Raw genomic sequence first — 23,081 nt, 5'->3', positions numbered from 1 at the left:
GCGGCCGGTAAGAGGCCTGGGACAGACCCCGCGGCGGCGGCGGGCGGCGGCAGACCACCATCTATCTCTTCGGGACCAGTGCGGCTCTCTCCCCGGCGCACGCCGCCGTTCTCCGCCGCCTGGGACGCGTTTCCCCCGTGCCCCGCGGCGCGGCGCCGGCGGGCTCTAGGACCGCGCGGGCGGCGCGGCGGAGGCGGGCGGGTTGAAGGGCTCCCACCTGCCCCGCGGCCGCCCGCAGTCCCCGGTGCCGCGGGGCAGGCGATGAAGGGGCCGCGGGCGCCCGCGATGTTCGGGGCGGGCAGGTACAGCATCCCGCGGCCCGTCACCAGGAACCTGGAGGACCTGGACTCGGTGCAGAGCGTCCTGCTGCACAGGTCAGTGCCGGGGACGGGGAGGCGGCTGCGCCGGAGGAGGTCGCCGCAGCCCGGCCGGGACCCGCCGGCCGGCAGCTGCCCGGGCGGGGGGCCGGCAACGCGGCCCGCGGGGCAGCGGCGAGCCCCCGGCTCTCCGGGGAGGCTCCCCCGCGGCAGCCCTTTGTTGTGGAGGCAGGAAGCGAGAGGGGCCGTTGTCCCTGCCTCCCCTCCCTCACCTTCCCCGGGCGCCGGTGGGGCGCGGGCAGGGGAGGTGCCGTGCCGTGCCCGCTGCCGCGGGCGGCGTGAGCCGGGACTGCCTCGGTGGTCGCGGGAAGGGCAAGGGGCGGCTGCCCGCGGGGCAGCCACTCGCCCTCGGGCTTCCCGCCTTCCCTGAGAAGCGGGGGACCTGCAGGTGAGGGGAGCTCCCCTCGTGCACCTTTGAAGGGCGGCCTGCAGGACGGCATGGCAGCCCAGGGGCTACGCCTGCGTTCCTTACACGTGTAAGGAGACGGGGGGGCAGAGGGAAACTCTCTTGCATCAATTCCGTAAGCGTTTTGAACCCTTCTTTAAGGGGAGGGGGGAAAAAAAAATCTTAACTCGCACACAAACCCAAGATGGGCACTGCTTCGGTGGATGTGCGGGAGGCACGCTGCGTGAGAAGCTGCTGCTTTTTCCCCTGCCTTCACCATCCCTAACGTGCAATTCTCCGCAGCATCCCCCCACAAAGAAATCTCGACAATAGGATCTTACCCAATAGGCCAATGCAGGACTTTCAAAGCCACCCTCAGTGCCATTTTCTTTGCGCTGGCTGAGAGCCCCTTAAACTTTACAAGGAAAACACCATCCCATTCAGCAGTATCCAAGAGAAGCTCATCTCCAGTTGTTCTCTAAAGTGCCCATTTCCTAACGTGTTTTCTCGGCTAGGTTGATTTATTTCCTACTGCAAAGAAAAGGTACGCTCTCTCAGTGCCAACTCCAAGCAGCTATTGCTATGGAAACTAACAACTAATTATTAACTCAGCTTCTCTCCAGCTCAAAGCATCAAACTGAATAGTTGATTAAAATCCATTCCTGTGAACACTGAGGACGAAAACATTGAATGCAGCAAGGAGGGGACGCCAGAATCAGCCTGTTCCTGCATTGCACTCTAAAGCTGCTTTATAAGAAATAAGTGTGCCCATATGCTACCAGGGGACCCTCTGGTATCTGAAACCCCGCGCATGCATTTGTCAGTGACTTAACAGAAAATGTTCCATTTTAAGTTGGATTAAAAACATGCTGCCCCATGGTATTGCTTATATTAGTATACTTTCGGTGTAATAAGGTGCTATTCATACTTGAAACATTTGCATGTTGACTGACTGCAAATAATGGTTTTCTTTCATGCTCAACATGCCTGCTATGCATAGCAGGTGATCCTAAAAAAGCCTGTAGATTTAAAGTGAAGTAAAAACAGTAGGAAAAATCTTATTTGAAATTACAGCTGCTTTTCATGCTAGAGGGAACTCTGTAAGACTGTTTTCCAAAAGAATGAGATGGGTTGAACTAGTCTTCCTGAATTCTTCATGGCTGTCTTCTGTTGTTTTTATGTTCTTCTTCTAAAATACTTTCTGTCATCCAGTTGCATAGAGGGAAGTTGATATAGAAAGCTTAAAGAGTCAGAACAGTCTATTTTATTTCTTGAACACTGGAGTGTTTTCTCACAAAATTTCTGTTCCTTTGGTCTATAAAGGTAGCCTTCATTCTCCATTTAGTATCTTTATATGTATACAGTCCAGTGTCACCATTCAATTCATGCCACTTTGCTATGGATGGTCTCTATGTAATAATGTCAGAAAAGCTGTGAACAGATTTTGTAATCGCAGTCTTACTCGTGTAGTTTTATGTAAACCTTGTAATCACAAAATCTTATTTATTAAGGAATGCCTGTGAAATGTGCCTTTTCTCTCTTAAGAAAGACTTTGGTGGGGTAGGGGAAAGCTGTATTGTCATTAATCTTTAAAACAGAGGAACTTACTTCTGTCCCATTTTTGCTGATGCTGTGCACTGGAGGACTAAAAAATCAATAGGAATCAATAGTTGAAAAGCCTGTAATGTCACTCTTTAGCAATCCAGATTTTCTGTTATTTTTTTTTCAGCTGTTTGGGTAAAGCAGGTGTTAGCAGTAAGAAACAGAACTGTTAAACAATGATGAAAATATTTTCCTCTTAGTTTTATCTGCTTGTAATGTGTCATGTTATACCTGTGATATATCACGTTATGTCTGTCCAGCTGTTGATAGAGCCTTCCTGGAAATATTATCTGATTTCAAAACCAGGAGAAAGGAAAAAATGAAACAATAAGAAGTCACTTAGGCCTTCTTATTTCTTTAACAATATTAAGAGCTGTAATTTGAAGTATGGAAGGGGAGGGGCAAAGCAAAGGGACACTTAAAATGCTGTTGATACACATAGTCCGTGTAAGAAAGACAGATTCAACTATAGCACAGGTACATCCAGTGAGATTTATCTTGCAGTATTTCTATGGGCTGTTCATACTGTGTACACTCAACAAAAGAGCCAGACAGCTGGCAGATCCAGTCGTTAGAGAATTCTCCCAGTTTGGAGCACTGTTCAGATAGCAGAGAGACAGTGCTGCAGTGTGTGCTCTTCTTTGCCCACGCTGGCATTTAGCAGGGGGAATGACCCTGAAGAAGAAAGTGAGAGTGCTGAAAAATCAGGGATCTGATACAATTACTGGATAGTGCCCTGGCACCTCATGGGCATAAACTGGGTAGTCCTAAGTATCAGGTAGCATTCCCTCATAGCAGAGGGAGCGTTAGTTCACCCCAGTATACCAGGGGTGTAACATTGTCCCAGTTTTCAGCCCTGTGTTGAGAAGAGCTCCATTATATCCACAATTCAGGCCCAACGTGCCTGCTGAATGTGAACCAGTGAAATCTATCTGGTATATCATCAGTGAATCACGGGTCCTGGTAAAATTGCTAAGATCAGGCCTGACTATACAAACCCAAACGCGACAAGTTAGAGTAGTCATAAACGCTAGTCCTAAATTTCCCTGTGCTCTTCTGTCTAGCTGCTAGGAAAGACTGTAACTCCAGCCTTGTTTCTTCATCATCAGGTTGAAAAAATCATCTGTCAGTATGTAACAGTGGAAAAAATGTTAGTAGTTTAAATTGGACAGTGGTTGGAGTAGGGGTTCGTAAGTATCCATGCAACAGTACCAAAAAATAGAGTTACGCCCTAGTTATGTTCCCCCTTTGTTAGAAAGGACTGGTATATATCTTTGGTGTGTCCTATACACTGTCGTCTTTTAACTATGATCTACTCCTGAATATACATGTGGATCTAGGTAGACTGTTATTTTTAAAGTACAATAGCTTTTGAAGCAGGTTAAGCCAAAAAAGTAACAAGGAACTCTTGTTCTGAAATGAATTTCCACACATGGATTTAGTTCCTTGCAGAAACAACTAATCAGAACAACCTTAAGGCAAAAGAGAGTGCTTTTTAATTATCCACTTTTAAATGCTCATTAACCAGTTGTCCAGTAAGGGTGAACAGTAGTATTGATGCCAATAATGCCCTGTGGCAAATTTTTGCCATCTGCTTGTTAATAACAGCAACCTAGCATAGAAAGCTTATGGGTTCCTTAGTGAGAAACATCAGCCCAACTACTTGGACTAAGTGTAAAGGATCTGCCAGAAGACAAATTATTTCAAGTCTTTTCCTAATATTTACGCACAAGAAATAAGAGGCTTTCCTCTCGAGAGGGATTGTGTGGGAAAATCTGTGTCTTCACTAAAATAAAATCCTGCTGTGTGAGATATATTATGTCTTGCAATCTTTAATTGTTCCCACAGCAGCAAAATTTCCACATTCATTTCAGAAAAATACTTAGGTGACTCCCAACTACCTCTCTCGGTGGACCAAAATCTTCCATCATCCTTTCCTTCATGATATGGTTATCCCTATAAAATAGTAAGTAGTGTAAGACCGCTGCCTCCTTTTTAGAGAGCCTGTATTTCTCACTTATTGAGCAAACAACTGGAAACAATTAACCAACTCTTGAACTCAGTGAAATTTGACATAACTAACACAGGACCATCTGGCATAGACTATCACTTCTCTACAGAAACACTGCAGTGTGCTGTTCAGTGTATTAAAAATGCTTGCAAATACAAGCAGAATTAGGGAGGGCAGGACAGTGTATCTCGCCTACCTTTGTTAAAATTCTAACTCCTGCTGTATTCCTCTTAGAAAATTGTAACTTGTTACGCTCTTTGGGAAATGCTGTTTATGCAGACTATTTTGTTTTCACAAAGTAAATTGTTTGGGAAGTGGGGTACTTTTAAAATATTTTTTTCCACCTGTTCTTCTGGAAGTGAAAGGAAGAATGAAAGTTGATGCATATCTTGCATTCTGACAATTGGAAACAACTAAATATCTGAATTTTTGTTTTGTTTTTTTTAAAAAGAATTGCCTAACATGCAGGGATTATATACTTTGCATGAAGTGGTTGTTGCCAGCTCAGATAGGAAAAAACCCCCTTGAATTATCTACAATATCCTGTCCTGAACTCAATGAAACCATATTAGAACAAACTTATTTTTTCTTTAAGTAGGGGATGTTTTTGTCTCCTCCTTTGGATAGGTTTGTTGTCTTAAAATCCACACAACAGCGATTTGTCTGTAAAATCAGGTCTTGTATAGGCACTTCAGAATGGCCACAAAATTTAGTATAGGTATCTCTAACTACTCCAGTTGAAGCCTTAATCACATGCATACAAGTCCAAAACATTCCTATCTGTTAATTCACTTGAAATCACACTTATTAACGAACACTTCCCTAAAACAGTTTCAAGCACAGGAATTTCATACCAGAATTCTGTGACTATAAAACCTCACTGCTGAAGCTGTGCAAATATCCCACTGAGCAGAGATTAAATCCAACGCATTAAAAATGTTCCAACAATTATTCTCCATCCCTTTCCTTATTCACCATGCGTGTCCTGATGTGTTTACTGACATAGCTACACAGCAAGTTGTCTGCAGGGTTGCCATGGGTCTTGTTTTTCATGGATGTGAATAATTTAAGTCCTGAAAACTGAGTAGGTTTTTTTCTCTCTCTCTTGACTGTGCATGATTTTGCATTTGTAGACTGCCTTGACTGCTTTAAGGTGCCAAATCACCGAGCTTGTTTGGGTCTGTCTCACATCCTTGCCTCTCCTCCCTAACCTAACTGCTCTCCTGATTAACCTAAAGAGAAGTTATCGTAGTTTCTCTCGACTCTTTAAATGATCATAACGGGGCATAACACAAAGCACGGAAGTATTCCAGTGCTAACCATTTGACTTGATGAAAATTACTATTTACCTCACGTTTCTTTCTCTGGATCAGTTTTTGATTATAAGCAATGCTTTGAGGCTCACCCCAGGGCTATGAGTTTCATTAGCAGTCTCTTTTATGGAACTGTTGCTGAGACCTTGGTATCAGACAACTAAATAAATAGCCTGTTCTCCATTATGCGTTCCCTATTGACGCACTGAAAGACTTTCGAGGGACTAGTGAGACTCAGCTGTTTGTTTTGAGGAATTAAACGGGGAGGTTGGGCACTTCGAAGCGTTTGTTTATTTACGACTCTTGCCAGCCAAAGGAGGCAGGCGAGCTGGCCTTTCTGTCAGAAGCCGCGCTAAAACTACGCTTTACCTCCTCCCGAGGCGGGCAGCGGTGCGTGCCGTAATTACTGCTTATGAAAGCCTGGTGCTCTGAGGCCCGTTGCCGGTTCCTCCCGGGGCCGGCCGGCGGTGCCGGGACTCTCCGTGGGCGCGGGCCTCACGGGCGGCGGTGCCGCCGCCGCGACCGTTAACGCTCCGCGCGCGGCAGCCCTGGGCAGGACGCGCCTTCAGGCTTCCCCCCTCGTCTCCATGGCGCCGGGCCGGGGCCGCCAATGGGAAGGGCAGGGCGCGGGTCACGTGCCCCCCTTTCCCCCAGGCCCCCCCCCCCTCCGGCGCGCTGGGGTGCGGGTGTCATGGCGTCCGGGGGGGACGGCGGGAGTGGGCGCGGAGCAGCTGAGGGGATGGAGCCGTCGAGGGGAGAAGGCGTTGAGCGTGCGGGTACCGCCGCCGGCGGCGGCAGCGAGAGCGGCTCGTCCGCCACTTCGCCGTCCGCGAGCTCCGAGTAAGGGCCGGGCGGGGACGGCGGCGTTCGGTGCCCTCCGCTGCCGCGGGGCCGGGCGGGGGGAGGCGGGCCGGGCCGGGGGTTTTCCCCGGGCGGGTCGTTTTTTAAGAGTGCGTTTCTCTGACGGAACCCTAAAAGTAACGTGGGGAGCGGCAGCGTTAGTTCAGCTAGCGGGCAGCCCCTCGGGCTGGTGCCTGTACCAAATGCTTGGGCGCTGGAGGTGCAGCCCTCCTGGTTTAGTGGCCTGGCTTTGGGGAAGTGGTGGGTGAGAAGACCGTTCTGTAATACCAATACATGTTTTAAAGTCGTGTGCGCAACCGCTGGCGTTTTCTTTTATTAGGGTTTTGGTTTTTAATTCTTATAAAAACTTACTCTCTGTCAGATCCCTGCATTAAAGCAACTCTGCTTGACAGTTCAAATGTGTATTTCGAGGTCTAATCAATGGCATTTTGTTCGGCCTGTTATTTTCATTCTGCAGTGCGGTGAGGAAGAAAAAGAAGATTTACGTGGGAGAGGTTTGATGTGTGTTTAAGTATACTTGGTTTTGTAGTTGTCCCATACTTCTGGCTCGCTGAGAAACAAAGCTGTTCGGTGCACACCTACCTTACTTTGTTTCTGTGTTTATATGCCAGAACTCAACTGTAACACTTTTCTGCCTGAGGCCATGCTTTTTTTTTCCTTTTGTGTGTATTTGGGTTTTTTTTTCCCAATTCTTTCATCTAAAATGCCTACTTACTGGCGTTCTTTACATGCGTTCAGAGGATAAAGCCGTGTGCCACAGTTTTCAACACAGAACACAATGTGTAATACTGTTGGATAAATTGAGATGCCTCTTTTCTATCACTGCATCAACAGAACTGTGAAGCTTTAATTTTGGGTCCAAATAGTTTCTCCTGTTGGACCTGTAACACTCCAGCCTTCTGAGTACAGAAACAAGAGGTGAAGATGTGACTTGTAGTGAAAAGGGAGGGAGAAACAGAGTGCAGTTTGGCAAAGTAACAGGTACAAAGATAGGCCTGTTAGCTATTTGAAGATAATGGCATTTGTTCCTCTACAGATTATCTGTATCTGGTTTTATAATTGGCCATATTTGATAAATTAAAGAAAGAAAAACCTTGGGAATGGTCTTCTGAATTAACAGTTACTGACTTCCAGAATAAGCTTCTGACAGTTGAAACCGTGCTGCTTGATAAAACAGCTAATGTGACAAAACCAAGACACACCAAGGAACGTTCATGTGAGGGCAGAAGTAAGGGTGATAGGAGTGCTCTTTTCTCAGACCCCTGTGATTTTGTCCAAGGCCCGTTTTCAGGCAGATGTGTGAAGTGAATATGCCATTGTGGAAGTAGTGTGGTTTTGTTTTGGTTTTTTTAATAGTGTTGTCTATTTTAACAGAGTTTAACATTTGCTGTCACTTTCACTGGTTGTGATGGATCAGAACCCCTCTAGGCAGCCACAGCTATTAAGAAGATGGCAGCTTTGCGTATATACCAAGTTGATGCCTCAGTCTGAAGCTGTACTTTGTTGTTGTGTAGGCAAAGGTTGGGAAAACTAAAGATGATCTTTACTGCTGCAAAGTATCATATGGGTGGAATTTAATCATACGGTGCAGTAAAATAGTTAACCCTTGCTTTGTTGTTTTCTTTAATTGCTTTAAAACAAGGCTCATAGATGTTAACTGTTTATTGTTTCTGAGTTTCCTTGGGTGAGAACTGTCACTTGCTTCGGAATCAGAACTTGGATCCTTTGCTTCTAGTATATGTTTCTTCCATACATGGACAATTTAAACTGGCACAGTTTTTCAGACATTTATCTCAAGGAAGAAATATCTGTGTGGGATCCGTGAAACTGTTCTTAGAGGAATCCGGGTCTTCCAGATTTTTAGATTCCTCGATTGAAGCTTCCAGGCCTACACAGAAGCTCAGGTTATTGTGTAAGTGCCTGTTTTGGCACAAGGGAAGAGATGGAAATGAGATTATTTTTTTTTTTCTTTTATCTTGGTTTAAATCAATTGTGAAATTAGGAAAAAAACTGTCATACTAGGTGCAGATTTCTTATTTCAGACTTTGCTTTTTTAGATGTCTGTATGGATCTGTATTCAGAAAGTGATAGTACCTTTACACTACTCTCACGAAAATGCCTTCAAGGAGAGCAGTTCATGCCCTTGTGACGCTTTTTCAGTCTTCTGTCTTTATCAGCTTATTTGCATAGAGGGACTTTGTCCTGTGTGCCCCTCCTTGAAGAGCCTTCTCTCTGGAGCACTTCTGTTTGAGTGGACCCAGTGTAAACACCACACCCCCACCCCCACCCCCCCTTTTTTTTCCCCCTTGGTCCATGTCGTAGCTTCTAATGAGAACAGGCAAGGAAGCTGGAGAACATGAGCGCGTGAACTGGCATCCAAGTTGAAGTTTTGACATCTACCCCAAAGAAGAAAGCTTTTCCAAAGAGCACAGTCCCTTTTAAAGAGGGAATAAAAAGGCTATCACAAATCACAGGAGTTTCTGCTAACCCAAATGTTATTTCTTTGTAAATTTCTAATGTCTCCTTTATCAATTTTGGTTTTTTCCCCATTTTGCTTACATGCACCAGACTGCAGGAGTACTTCTTAAAAAAAACAAACCAAGGAAAAACTCTGTCTTGTTATTTCTTACCTACCACCTTTTGAGAAATGTTAGGTTAGATAATTGTCTGGCCCTAACAACAGCCTTTAGGTGTTTTTATCATTCTTATACTTTTCTTGAGTAAGATACTCAAGATCTTGAGTAAGACGTGGTGGAAGAGGCAAACTCTGACTTACCCATGACCATCAGGAATAGCCAGATTATCACAGGTGGTGGCTCTTCTTTTAAAACTATCAATTTGGGCAAAATAATTAATAAGTACAGAGGAAGTGTATGATGTTTCTTCCCGTCTGCAACATCCATAGACTTCCCTAACTCATTGGGGTTCCAGGAGGAGAGTAATGCTGACGTTTTCTGTATTGTTAGTCCAGCCAGATCCTCTCTTTGAGCCCTTAAAGGTGCTGTGGTGCAGTGTCTTTGTACAATGTTCTCTGTTCAGCTAAACTTTGAAGCTGTATCATTTATCTGTGTATTCAAATAAATGCTCTATTGGAATTATATAATACTAGTTTTAAACAGAATTTGCATCCTTGAGTCAGTAAAATTAGCTAGTTCTAGTATAAAATGTATGAATGTATGTTAACTTCAAACAACTAATGATTTTAATTATGATGTAAGTCTCCATTCTAGTTTTTCCTTATTTCTTTTTTATCAGTGTGGACTCAGATTCATAGAAAGGGAGACCTGTCTGTCATCTAGTCAGGAAGAATGAACTGGTCTTGTCTGTTCCTGAAAATGTTCCATACAGAACATCCCAGATGTTCCTTACATTGCCTGCTAATGCTCTTTTTTTTTGGTTTTTTTTTTTTGTTTTTTTTTGGTTTTTTTTTTTTTTGGAGGGGGGCTGGTGATCAAACAGCTATCTTAATATTTAGCTTAAATACTTTGGTACGTTAAACCACTAAGTACTCCTGCTTTGACCATTATTGATCCTCATCCTTCTGTAGTAATACTCTGTGGTTCATCTTGGGGAGGGGAGTGGTGGACCATTTGGTCTGTTGCCTCTCAGCTATAATTTTTTGTTTGGTTTTTTTCTCAGCCAAAAGAGTATGATTTCCTTCAGTCTCTTTCCCTTTAAAACATGTTTATAAACTACTTACTATTTGTCTCTGTGCTCTGGGCTTGTTCCAGTTCTTACATCTTTCTTTAAATGTACTATCCAAAACTAGACATGGTTGACACATCGCCATTGCCAAATTAGGACAAAAAATTTTTTGTGTTGTGCAGATGGTACTCCTGTTAATACGTCCTGTAGTTGCTTTGCCTTTTCTTTGCAGCAGCTTCTTGCTAGTGACTTAGTGATCCACTCCAGCTGCTAGAACTTTTTCTATAGCAGTGCTGCCTCTTTACTTTGTTGTGTATTTTTGCCTGTGAGCTTGAGTATGCTATTTTGAACTTGCCTTAAAAAGTGTTACCTAGATTTCATCTTGGGGATTTTTTGGTGATGTTGAGCTGATTTTAAAATGTTAATCTTGTCTTTCCAAAGTACAAGACTTCTTGTAAATGCGTAAGGGAAGAAATAATGGGAGAGAACAAATAGGATGGCATTTTTTCTCTAAGAGAAAGCCCCATTATGCCCATGAATGTAATTGCTAATTAAAACTTGTATATGTAAGAAATGGTTTGGGGTTGGTTTTGTTTGTTTGTTTTCAGAAAAGGGAATATTGCTTTTTGCAGTGGCTGTTTTCCTGTAAGGCATTTGAAGAAACTCTTTTAACATTTGTGAGGGATGTCTTTCCTTGCCATATCCATCATTTGTCTGAGAGGAGCTCTTACCCTTGTGGCAAACTTAAAGCAGTTGAGATTCAGGAGGCAACTCCCCCCCCCCCATTGCACTCTTCCTATCCTCTCCCTACCTGAAGTAATCAGATGTCATTTGCATAGCAGTCTTCCTTATCAGAGCTGTCACTGATCTTTCTTCTTTCTTTCCCAGTGACCTTGAACCTGAATGGTTGGATGGTGTGCAGAAAAATGGGGAATTATTTTATTTAGAATTGAGTGAAAGTGAGGAAGAAACTCTGCTTCAGAACAGCTGTCCAGAAATGCCAGCAGTGAATCATGTCAGGTTTCGTGAAAATGAAGCTGAAGTTATTCAAGAGGGATCACGAAAAGAAAGAAAGTATGAACTGAAGAAATTGACGAAAATATTAAAAAAGAAGAATCTTTTACCAAAGCATTCTGATAAGAAAGGCAGTGGAAGCTGTAATGTGCACTCCACTGGTCCTACTTCCATATTGAAACACCAGTCTGCTCAGAAAATGGGTGTCACTGTGCAGCAAAAATACAAAGATGTATATGTTTATGTAAATCCCAGAAAACTGTACAGCGCTGAAGAAGATGAGCAGCACAGGCTGCTGGAGGCCTTAGTAGGGATTGTCCATCAGTCTTCATGGAGCAGAAGAGCGGAAAAACAAGGCAGGAAGGATAAAGTCATCAGAGGAATCAGTGAAGAGAAGCTTGTAGTACATGGCTTGGTGCCAGGTAGTTCAGCAATGAAAACAGGTCAAATCTTGATTGGTAAGTAATCGAATGAATAGTTAACTTCTGCACTCTTCCTTTAAAATGATGATACAAAAAAAAATTTTTTTTTTGAGGCAGCTGACTTTAATATTCCTGAGACATAAGCAATTACTTAAAACAACTGTTTTGTCAGTTCTTGAGGGATTATTTTAAATAAATTTCATTGTATCTGATGTTTTCTTACCTGTTCACTTTTACTGTATTAGTGGTTTTAAGAACATGTGACATAAACTAGAAGGTGTTAATACAGTAAGGAGATGACTATCCTTTAAGCTTACAGCGAATGAGCAGCTTGAACTTGGAGCAACAAATACCCCACCACCACCTGCTTTAATTTAATGCAGAATTTGTTCAGTAGGTAAGTGGGACTGGGGAAAAGCTGTAGTCTGCCAAATACTGTATTTTGTTTTCATTTTTTTCCACACCATTCCCCTTAGTTAAAAAGCTTTACTGTATATGAGGAAAAAAGCACTGAGTACGATATATGTTACAAACTTTCTGCACAGCCTAGTTTGGATATTCCTCTGTTTAGCAAGTATAACAGCTGCTTCTTCAGCAGTTGTGATCAGAACGCCTCCAAATACATAGTGGGACTCCAGTTTGAGGAGGCATTGAGCCAGTATAGCAGCTCTCCTTTGTGTTGGTTTGGCTCGTCAGACACTTCCATGAGCTGATGCAACTAAATAACTTGGCAGAAAACTAACCCAGAAGAAAAACTGCTTGTCTAGTTTTTGCTGGTATAGTTAAGTCAAACTTGGGTTACAGAAGGTCTGACAAGCACCCAAGCGTGAATAGTGGAGGGAATGAACTTCTGTGGCTGGTAGTGAAGGAGCAGAAATACTCCTGCTTCCAGCATCAAGAGGCCATTAAAAGGACTCAGCACTCACAAGACCCCAGCCTCAGAGACAGTAAATGTGAGACAGCTAGCCTACACCTGCAAAGGGTGGAAGGTTGTTTAATTACCCTTGAAGTTGGTCCCTCGTAGAGAGAGCGCAAAGATGTGATGTTGATTAGAAGATCGTGAAAATCTTAATACTGTAGTAGCACAAATCCCACAAAGTCAGTACGAGTGCTTTTGAAATTCCAATGTTGTGTGTGTAAAAAGGCAAATCGTGCTTTGACTAGCTGATTCTTCTAGCGCATATTTTTGGTAGGGATGCTAAAGAATACTCCAGAGGGAGAATTGGATAACTTTCAGATTTTACCAGAAAGAACTGATTAGTCAAGAAGTGGGAGATGCAGACTGAGGAGGAGGAGGGAGTGAGTTTCAGCTTGATCTGCTTAATGGTGTTTAATCTAATTAGTGTAAGCGTGGGTATTTATAGCCTGTAGGTTAATTTTGAGACACAAATTTGTACATAACGGCATGTTTGTAAGAGCAGGTGTGAAGTCAGAACAGTGTAGGCAAATACCAGATCCATGAGATAAAGCTAACCTTCTAAATGGAGATGGTACTTCATCTGCAGCGCTTAATGCTTCCTGGAGCTAGTGAGGACAAAAACTGTCTTTGTTTTGTTTTAAATAGAAGAACATGTAAATTAATCTAAAGAGTCTTGCAGTTTAATATGTCCTAGCCTATCATCAACCTATATTGCCTTGTTTTTGCACAGTGGAAACAAATACTTTTAAGCGTACTGTAGTCATTCAGCTCTTAACTGGGAAAATGAGCTGTATTCTGTGCCAACAGTATAAAATGTATAATTTTCATATAAAAATACTTTCAAATTATATATCTATAGTGAATGCTGAGTACTCTGGAATTTTTATGTGGTATCTAGAAATAGGGATGCTTTGCATAAATGAGATGCTCAGGTTTCAGTGCTGTATGCATAAAGACTATACAGTAAAAAAAAGTTTTGTTCCAGTCAAAAAACTGTATCTGGTTTACTGCTTCCGCATTGCACATCAGAGGATGGGATAGCTATGGTATGCACCCAAAGCCTGATTTGGAAGCAACTGAAGTTCAATAGGATCTGAAGTTGGACAGAAAGTTCAAGAAAAATACAGTAGAACTTTGCTTTTTTTGTTGTTTTTGTTGTTAAAAGTAAGTTTTAGGAATCCTGTTGTGAATTGTGGAAACAGTCAGTAAAGAATATTTCTGTGGTCAGTCTAAAATTGAAGTATTTGCACAAAAGTTCTTGAGCCATGAGGCAGCTTCTTGAGCCATCACAAATGAGGAATACCTGATCAGTAGAGCATGATGCCTGGTGGCTGGTTTGGTTATAACTTTGTTCATCCTCATTGACCTGCATATACATAGATATTAACCTGTTCTTGTTTTGCTTTTTAATATTTTAATAGCCTTCAATGGTGCAGACCATTTTTTGTAGTAGTCTTTTGTGAAGCAAATACTAAGTGTATTTTCCTTTTAAAATACGTGCTTCAAAATGACATACTGTGGTCTTCCTGGTTACCAGTTTGCAACACGCATTGCAGGCAAACAGTCTTGGCTCAGGGAGTTGTTACTGAATGTAACTTTTTGCCAGTTAACATAAACCTTCACATGACTGTTTCAAGTACTGAGAAGATGAAAACAAAAGAAAACAAGACCCCAAACAATTAAGAAAATGCCTTTTTCCCTGCCTTCTCCAGGCTCAGTTTCAGTCAAACATCTCTTCTCTCCCCTTTCCCAGTCTCGGGTAGCCTTGTTTTTACTGCATGTTAACACTGTGCATCCCAACTCCTTTGGTGAGATAACGGGTGGCACAAGAGGGATTGTGTGTGTGATGTTTTCCTTCTGCCACTCCTCGCTTCTTTCTTGTTTTCCTCTGCTGCAGCATGACTTCTCCACAGGCCGCAGCCCTTCAGGGATGGGTCCCCTCTGTGGGCTACGGCCCCTCCTCTAGTGACTGCTGCTCGCTTTTCAGTACATTTGGGCAGAGGTGCCGTGGCTCCCCTGGCTAGGTGATGTTTTGGTAGGCGGTGAGTTGCTTACACTAGCTTTGGAACTGGCTATGAGCAGCACAAGGCAGCTCGCGACCTCCTGCCACGTGAGTCACTCCTGCAGCACTCCCGCTACCAAAATCCTGCCAGTAATGCCCGATAAGAGTGTTGTAACTCTCCCATCTTATTTAAAATTTGAGCTCTAGATTATTTTTCCCAAGGCTTGGGTTTGTAATATGTTAAATAATAACCAAGTTAGTGATTACTTTGTATTTTCATTGGCAAATTAGTTAATTTTTCAGTGGTAAGTACGGTAGCCACTGACATGGCTACCAAGGTTGAATTGTAAGGGAGATTAAACTCTCTTCATTTTTTTCACTCTGAATAAACAGTTACAAAGTGGTTATTGCTTTAACATTTCTTAGTAGAAATAACTGATTTTTCCCCCCTAAATAATCACTTTCCTTAGGTGGCTTGTTCAGTTTATTCTGAAATGTATATCCCTTATAGCTTTGAACACTTAAAACATCTGTTTATTATTTGTGCACTACACTGTAATTTTTTTATTTAAGATTGCATATGGAAGTCGTAAGTCTTGTTGCTGTACTTTATTAACCAAGTAGAATGCAGGCGCTGACCATATGAAAGTAAATACAACAGTTTTGCAAGCTAAAAAACCCCTGCCGCTTTGTAACTCTGTAAAAAGATGCCACTCTATGCATGTGTTATCAGTTCATTTATTTATTTATTTATTTTAATATTTAGCAGTTCAGCATTCATCTTAAATTTTCAAAACAAAAAGGCCCTCATTGATTTTTAAATTCTTGCTGTCACTTTCATTTTGGTTAAGATGAAATACAGTTGCTTTTATCTCATGTTTTTTTAAGTGTCTTCTGTATTTTTGGCAAAACTTTTTCTTGCTTGAGTTCATTATTAACAATATGCAAAGCTTGGTCTGCTGTGTAAAATTTTCTAGTCTCATGTGTGAGCATATCTTCAAAGATGAAAAAGCTCCACTAAATATTCCTTCTTAGATCCAGGCAAATGACAGTTGTGATAGGAAATGCCATTATAATTTGATTTTATTTTTTTTCCTGCTCTTCAGATTGAAACCTATCCAATTCACAGCAGGGGATATTTCTTAAAAATGCTGATGATCATCATCTTTGCTGTAGTACAAATGGAAAAGTAATTCCAATGACACTGAAAATACAGGAAAGGTCTTTGCACTAGCAGAGCGTACTATTGTTACCCTCTTTGAAATTATCTTCTGTTCTTATTGTTCTCATCACCGAATATCTGAACAGTTTGCATGAATTCTCTCACCTGATCAGTAGGGACAGTTGTCAAAAAAGTGTGAAAACTACCCAGGGACGGGGATTAATCTTGGATGATAGTAAAGATGAGCTATAATTACCCCGTTTTGAACAAGTATGCAAAAGATGCAGGCTGCTGTTGCAAGCTTCAGTTGAAAGGTCCAGATCCCAGCCCCATTTAGTGACAAATGGTTTTCTATGGATTTCTAGTCCAGTAATTCTGTTGATGTTATGTGGGAGGGTTATTTGTTTGTTTTCCCCAAATAAAGAAATGTTTGAGTAATCTTTGCTCATTTTAATTTTAATAGTAAAAATGCAGATACTGCTGTTGGAGTTCTGAAGTTTTGGTAAACGAGGCCATCATTGCTAGAAAGTCAAGTATATCTGTTAGATTTCTATAGCATAGACTAGTGGTTTAAAATGGTAATCCATTTACAAAAATTAAGCAACTTGCAGTCATCTTCAGACAGTCAAAGTAAATGCTGTTTTTGTCATTTGCAGACCATGGAACTAAGAGTCCTGTCAGAAAAACGTCCTTGAAAGGACCAAAATACTGTGAGAGTTTGAGGTTTTCATGAGGAATTACCATATATGGTGTACTTGTCGAAAAAGCTCTCCAAAGTAGAGATGTTGGGCACGCAAGATAGAAATACAGAGCTTGTGTAAGCTTTGCTGTGTTCTCACTGTGGAGTTTGGGATGTCATTTACGTTCTTTTAATCTCCTCGTGAAGCATAACAGCATTGGTTTGGGTAAAAGCAGCCTGCTAACATACAAAGCAAGTAATTGATCTGGCTTTCTTCAGTAGAATGTGTTCCATACTTTGCCTTTTTTGGAAAGGAGTATGTGAACATTTATAAGTACTTCCACCAAGTCATCACCAAGAACAGAGGAAACTAAATATCAGGATTTCATGAAAAAAGTGTCCTCAGTCCTTTCGTATGTGAACAACATGGTTCTGATTTTAATTCAGCCAAAAATGTTCACTTCCCATCACAGCACGGAACTGGTATTCATTTATCAGTCAGGGTACCCTGGCTTAATGCAAAGAAGATCTACTTTTAGAAATGGTGCTTGCAGGTTTATCTTTAGGGAATGGATATTTCACAAAAGTAATAGTCCTGTGCCTCATGTGGCAAAGTGATAGGCAGTTCTGAAATAAACATTTTAGGGATGCCAGCAGTCCCAAAGACTTTGCTAAACTTTGTCTTTAAAAAAGCAGGAATAATTTCATCAGCTGTGTGCAAAATAGGTGTCTTGAGATCAATGTACACTGTTTTTAGCTACTGCTGGCTGGACGTGAGAAGTTTTTTTTAATGAGAAGATGGAAAGACAGAAAAAAGAAAATAGGAAAGAATTCCTGCCTTCTCTCTCTGTTCCGTCACTCTAGTGAAATTCAGTTTTGCTTGGCATTGTGTGGAGAACGTATATGGACATCTTATAGTTTCTTTGTGGACTGAGAATCTTTTTAAAAGTGATAGAATTCAAAAGCTTGATTATTCATTATTATGGGATTAAGAAAAAAGCTTACTTTATTCCTTAAAGAGAAGGACATGTATTTTTCTAAAGATAAATTTATTGACTCAAGGTCTGATATCCTGGAGCCACCTGAAGAAAATTTATTTCCTCTATTGCAGTTGTTCACTGTGTCTCTAAAAATGGAACTGAGCGAGACTTTGTTTTAATGTTCGTCATCTTTTAACATATATGCTGGTGACTTTCATGACAGACAATAGTGATCTTATTGCTGGCAGAAATGCAAGCCAATAAGAGCAGGTCACGTGCTATTCTATGTAGTATTATACAGTAAAATTTTTGTATACAAATGTTTTGTTGAAAAGTAAAAAAAAAAAGGGGGGGCAAAATTTCACATTATTTATATCAGAATTGAAAAGAAGATTTCACGCAAATGTCTGCTTCTTGTCTACATAAGTATATACATCTACTTCAGCAAAAAGGATAAAGTTCACTTTGATCTCTGTACTTAAAAAAAGTCAGTTGGAGGGGCTTTTTCACCCGCTTCATAGAGCACAAGAATGATTGAAAAATGTATTTGCAGTACCATCTGTAGAACTTTTTTCCTCTCCGCTAGTGAAATCTCTCTCCACATCTGAAATTCAGCAATGTTTCAGTCTGGGAAAATTTGACTTAATTCTGCAAACCATCAATTTAGATCAACTTAAACAATGGCAAACACTATTTACCCTTTCATTTCATTTAATCTAAATTGATTAAGCATTAAGTAAGTGAAATTAGATTAAACTTTATACATTCGCGCTATATTTCTGACGGTCTTATTGTCTGAAGAGCTAAGTCAGTCTCACTTCCTGTAAGTTTTTCACACTGCTAAAGGGGAGGAAACAATTGTCACAGAAAGTGTAGATGTGAAACTCTAACAAAGGAACACTTGCATGTATAAACTCTTTCGCTGGCATTAATTACCACACTGGATAGATCTTGTGGTCATGTTCTGCTTTAAGATATTCTGTGTTCATAATTTTACATACTTCCTATTGTGCCAGTGATGTCTTTCATTCTGTTACTTCATAGTCTCTATTCCCTGAATGCTGTTGTGTTTGGCAAAAAGAAAAGAAGGAAAAAAAATCGCAAACCCCGCCCCCCCCCCCCCCCCCCCCCCCCCCCCCCAATTTTGGACACTCCATACTGATAAATGCAGATTTTCTCAGTTGTACGTTGAGTCGCAGTTCTTTAATAGCGATACGGCATTTTCTGGCAAAATGAAGACAGTCTTACAGGATTGCTTTGGCTGTGTCTTCTGGAAAGCTGTTCCATTTATGGTACATGATTACATTTTTACAAATTGAATGGAATAAATATTTACTGCTTCAATGAAAGTTTTACATGTGTACATTAGGCATCAAATAAATAAAACACTTTGAATATATAACATGTAAATACTGATGGATCATCTCCTTTCAAAGTGTCTTTGTATAGTCCGCTTTGGGAGATGTGGTTCAAAAATACTCCCTTAAGTGCTGAGGTGTGTATGTCTTCACAAAATGCGTGCAGCTGGTTTGAATGGCTTTGTGAATTAGATGACTGGCTTTACAACAGAATTCGTAAAGTCTCTAGTAAAACAAATGGAACACAAACAACTTTTGTTTAAACAGTGTTCCAGATGAGTACAAGAGCAAATTTATGCTTTCTCTTGTATTTTTGAATGATGATCTTTAATACAGTGTTCTTCAACAAAGAACGTAGTAATTCTGTTTATAATTTCTTGTTATATTAGAGTAGCCTGAACACTCTGCTTTTGATTACTAATTTTCAAGTCCTGAAGCTCTGGCGTGGACTTACTGAGTTGCTTTTAAACGCTGTTTGACTTTCAACTTTCCTGTCTTTGAATTATTGTTGCACTGAAGATTTGATGGGCTAAAACTTCACTGTGCTGTGTATCAAGAAACACAGAGGTTAGGGAGAGAGCTACTATTACTTGAAATAGAAAAAACTATTTAATTCATTCCAAGGAATGATAACATTTTGTGTGTATAATAAAATTCACCTTTTCTTGGTTTTGCTGTAAGAAAGAGTAGGAATGAATTTTCTTTTAATGTAAAAGAACAATGAGCAGCAGTTGGTTGTTGCCTAGTGTATTAAAGAGGAATATTGCTTGCATTTTGGGGAGATTCAGTATTTCCTCACTGATGATTAGTTAAGGAGAATGTTCTTTCTCTCATTGGCCTTAATTGTATTTTGCACTGATTTTGAGCAATTGACCTAGTGCCTAGGAAGAACTCCAGTTGTATTTGATGGTATTTAATAATAAGGGAGAAGATAGAATTAATGATAAACTGTCAGAATTCTTCTAAACTTTCAGATTCTGTTGTCTTTACTAGATTCTCAGGAAATGGAGAGACCTCAGAGACGCAGATTCAACTTTTCCTTAGTATGCACATCATTATCATCACTGTGTTAGTTTGAGCTGAGCAAGTCTTCTCCCTAGAAACCTCAAAATATATACTGAAACTTACAGTTCAGTGCTTTATTTCTGCAGTTGAGCACATTTTTGTTGCCAAGTGAAGGCTTAAAATAAAGTTACACTAATGTGCACGTTTGCTACGAATCCATATACTTTTTCTAATCTCTTTACACTGCCTGAAAGAGTGATGAGCAGTGCTGCCACTACCTGGCTGAGGATTTCTCTATTGCAGGTGTAGTTGAACACTACTGTAATGCTGCCTCTGGCTTTTCACCTGTCCTGCTGCAGGAGATAAGGACAGGTGTCCTTTTGCTGCTTCTAGCCTATGTGTTCTGGAATTCATAGAGTTCCCTGAACCCTGCAAGTGTAGCAGCACTAGTTGTGAGGAACATGCTGGTTTATTTCACCTTTTTCAGTAAGGCTCACCTAAGTGCGATGAGATATAAATGTAGATACAAATAATAAAACAAACTGTGAACAGAGGAAATAATGAACTGTCCAGCTGCCTTTGGATTTACATTATATCCACGTACCTTCGCTATGCCAGTCCCAGAATGCCTCCCCTCACATCTTTCCCCACACATGGGGATATACCTCATACTGCTTTTATAATACCCTTCCCTCCCCTGCCCTCTTAACAGCTTTTTGGACAAGTCAGTGTTTGCTGTGTCTGATTCTGAACTGCCCTTGCACGAACTGGGCAGCCTGGAGCAGAAACAGGGCGGGTGATGAGCTCAGGGTGCAGCTTTACCTGGGGCAGGAGAGGGAAGGAAAAGGGGAGGGCTTCTCTGTCCAGCAGTCCATTAAGAGAACTCTAGCATGTAACATGACTTGTGCCTTCTCTTCCAGCTTTGGCTGAAATTTAGTAATGCAATCAAAACTATTCATAGGACTATTATAGAAGACTCATTTCCTTAGAAAACAAAGCTCAAGAGTACCTAGTTTGAAAGAAAATCAAGTACCTCAGTCAATCCTTTTTTTCAGTCATTCGTTAAGTGTTTCATATTACATGTTACGCTCTTTTAAATGCTAATATTAATGATCTTGGAGAGGATGTGGAGGTACTTTTTAAGTGAGTCTTTGTGCAGCTCAAGCAAAATTAGGCTTGATTTTCAATTTGCTCTTCCAGAGCAGCTCTTGGTATTTTTAGTTCACTCCTGTAAGGCTTAAGAATGACCTTGGAATCAAGTCACTTTCAATGTTAGTAAGAAGCTAATTTCTTTTCTTTATTTCCCTTTCTACAGACAGAAGATACAAGCTGGAAACTAATCAAGTTTTTCACCCAATAGGACAGAAAGCAGAGACAACTGAAAGTGACACCAAGGAAAATCAAGTAGAAAATAAGGCCTATTTTGTACTCTGAAGTTGAATATTTGGCTCTGGAAAGTAACTAATGAACCATCACGACCTATATCCTGGTGCCACTGGCAGTCACTTCATATAGTTCTTTTCATAAATTTATGTTGCCTCATCTTAGGTATTTTGCCCTAGATAGCCTTATTGGAAAGCTTGTTAGAAATTCTCTGTTTTGAGATTACAGAACCTTATGATTTCTACTCTAGCTACTTTCACACATAGCCTTTAGTCACCTCATCTTGAACCAACATAAACGGGTTCTCTGTTTCCCATGGTCATTGCAGTATTACTTCTGTGTATCTGATCTCATTTGATTTCATTTTTCTTAAGCACAGGTGAATAGAATTGTAAGGAGTACTCTGGATGGGATCCTGTCAGGTCCTATTAATACTCACCTACATTCAAAGGAAATGCCTTTCGTGATGCTTCTGGGTGTTGTGTTTGTCTTTTTCATGTTTTGTGTTGCTTGGCTACCTTCTTGAGAATAAATATGCTATTTAATTCCATTATACTTCTGTTATTCCAGTAATATTTATTGGTTTCTTCCTCTGTGATACAGTGTTTCTTTTATACTGAAAAGTGCTTCCAACTTTGGATGTTGGTATTAGAGAAACCATGAAGGACTATCCTTTTAGTGAGAGTTTTTCTGACTTAAATTTCATCTTAAATGTTGGACTGATGGTCTAAATTGCCAGCTGATGTAGTCAAATCTTTTGGGTTTTTTAGTCTCCTCCTACCATACCTGGAATATCTTTAATATATATCCTTTTCTTACTGCTGCTGCTTTTTTTTTTTTTTTTTTTTTTTTTTTTTTTTTTTTGCAAGTAGGTGAATGACTGATTCAAAGAAACTAACACAATAGTTTGATTAACTATTGAGTAGGTATTCTTTATTGGCAGCGCTGGATGCACGGGGGATCGCTCCACCTATCGTGCGCACTGTCAGGTCTAATTGTGCAGGTTAAGTACATGTTCTACATACATATTCACTAGATTTCTGAGAAATGTTATACATATTCATTAGTTTTCCAGGAAACTATTAGCATATGCAAATGTCCTTTACGCAGGCGCATTGAAGGTCTCTGGTGGTCTTCCATAGTCTTTCTCACTTGTCCGCTATTTGACCCTCCTGAGGTGATTCTGCGCAGTATGGTCCTTTACATGTTTTGATACATCAGTGCTTGTTAGTGCTCTTATTATCTAAGTTTTCATTAGTGGTATAGAACCATATGGCTAGTTTAAGCTAAATTATCTACAAGGACGAGAACAAAGGCAGGAGTTCTTATCTTTTCCGGCCCTATCTATTCAAGCAAGGCCTCTACTTGTGCCTTCTCAACAAGATCGTAAATTCATCAAACATTTAATTAAGTTTTGTGATCACTCATGGTTCCTTCTTGCTCATCATTCCCAAGTATCAGTCTCTGACAGGCTTAATCCTTGACAAACACCAGTCCTTGGTATGTAAAGTTACAGAGAGACAATCATTAAGCAATAACCAGTTCGTTCTCTATATCAGACCAAGCAAAAATTCTATTTTTACTTTTCAATTTCTATTCCTTTTGACAAGTCTAAGTAGTTTTATCTTTTGATGTTACTTTAGTTCTGTTTTCTAACTTCACAGGTGTTTTTTTTCACCGGTCTCTCTCATCCTTCTTACTCCATGCTTAAACATGCATCTTTTTGAGGGAGATGAGGCTATCAACTAATTATTACTGTGATACTTCTCTAGAGTATTTCCCCTCACTTCAGATAGAAATCCCAGCTTGATTTTTGTACTTTAAACTTTAATGTGGATTTTAAGTCTGTAAGCTCTAATACGGTTCTGTTTGCTTTCATAACTAGTGCCTTTAATTTTTCAAACCTTTTCCGTTTCCAGTTAAAGACTTTTTCTTTGGGATCCTGGGGTTTTTTTCTCCTTGT

The 23,081-nt window shown here is 40.8% G+C and overlaps 1 protein-coding gene across 2 annotated transcripts in view; it reads left to right on the top strand.

The window, feature by feature from the left end:
- The first annotated feature begins 200 nt into the window (after positions 1 to 200).
- Positions 201 to 23,081, top strand: part of INTU (inturned planar cell polarity protein) — a 58,376-nt gene continuing 35,495 nt past the window's right edge. The window contains exons 1-2 of one of the 2 annotated variants that reach the window (XM_030028977.2): positions 201 to 374; positions 11,083 to 11,666. In XM_030028977.2, the coding sequence (XP_029884837.1) occupies positions 262 to 374; positions 11,083 to 11,666 (697 nt within the window). In that variant the 5' untranslated portion in view covers positions 201 to 261. Of the gene's footprint in view, positions 375 to 6,361; positions 6,529 to 11,082; positions 11,667 to 23,081 lie in introns of those variants that run through there. The other variant, XM_030028967.2, reaches the window with a different exon arrangement.

The sequence above is a fragment of the Aquila chrysaetos genome, chromosome 1 (genome assembly GCF_900496995.4).
Source record: "Aquila chrysaetos chrysaetos chromosome 1, bAquChr1.4, whole genome shotgun sequence".
NCBI classification, from domain to species: domain Eukaryota; kingdom Metazoa; phylum Chordata; class Aves; order Accipitriformes; family Accipitridae; genus Aquila; species Aquila chrysaetos.
Note: the sequence above shows the minus strand (reverse complement) of the source record. Positions and strands in the feature narration are given on the sequence as shown.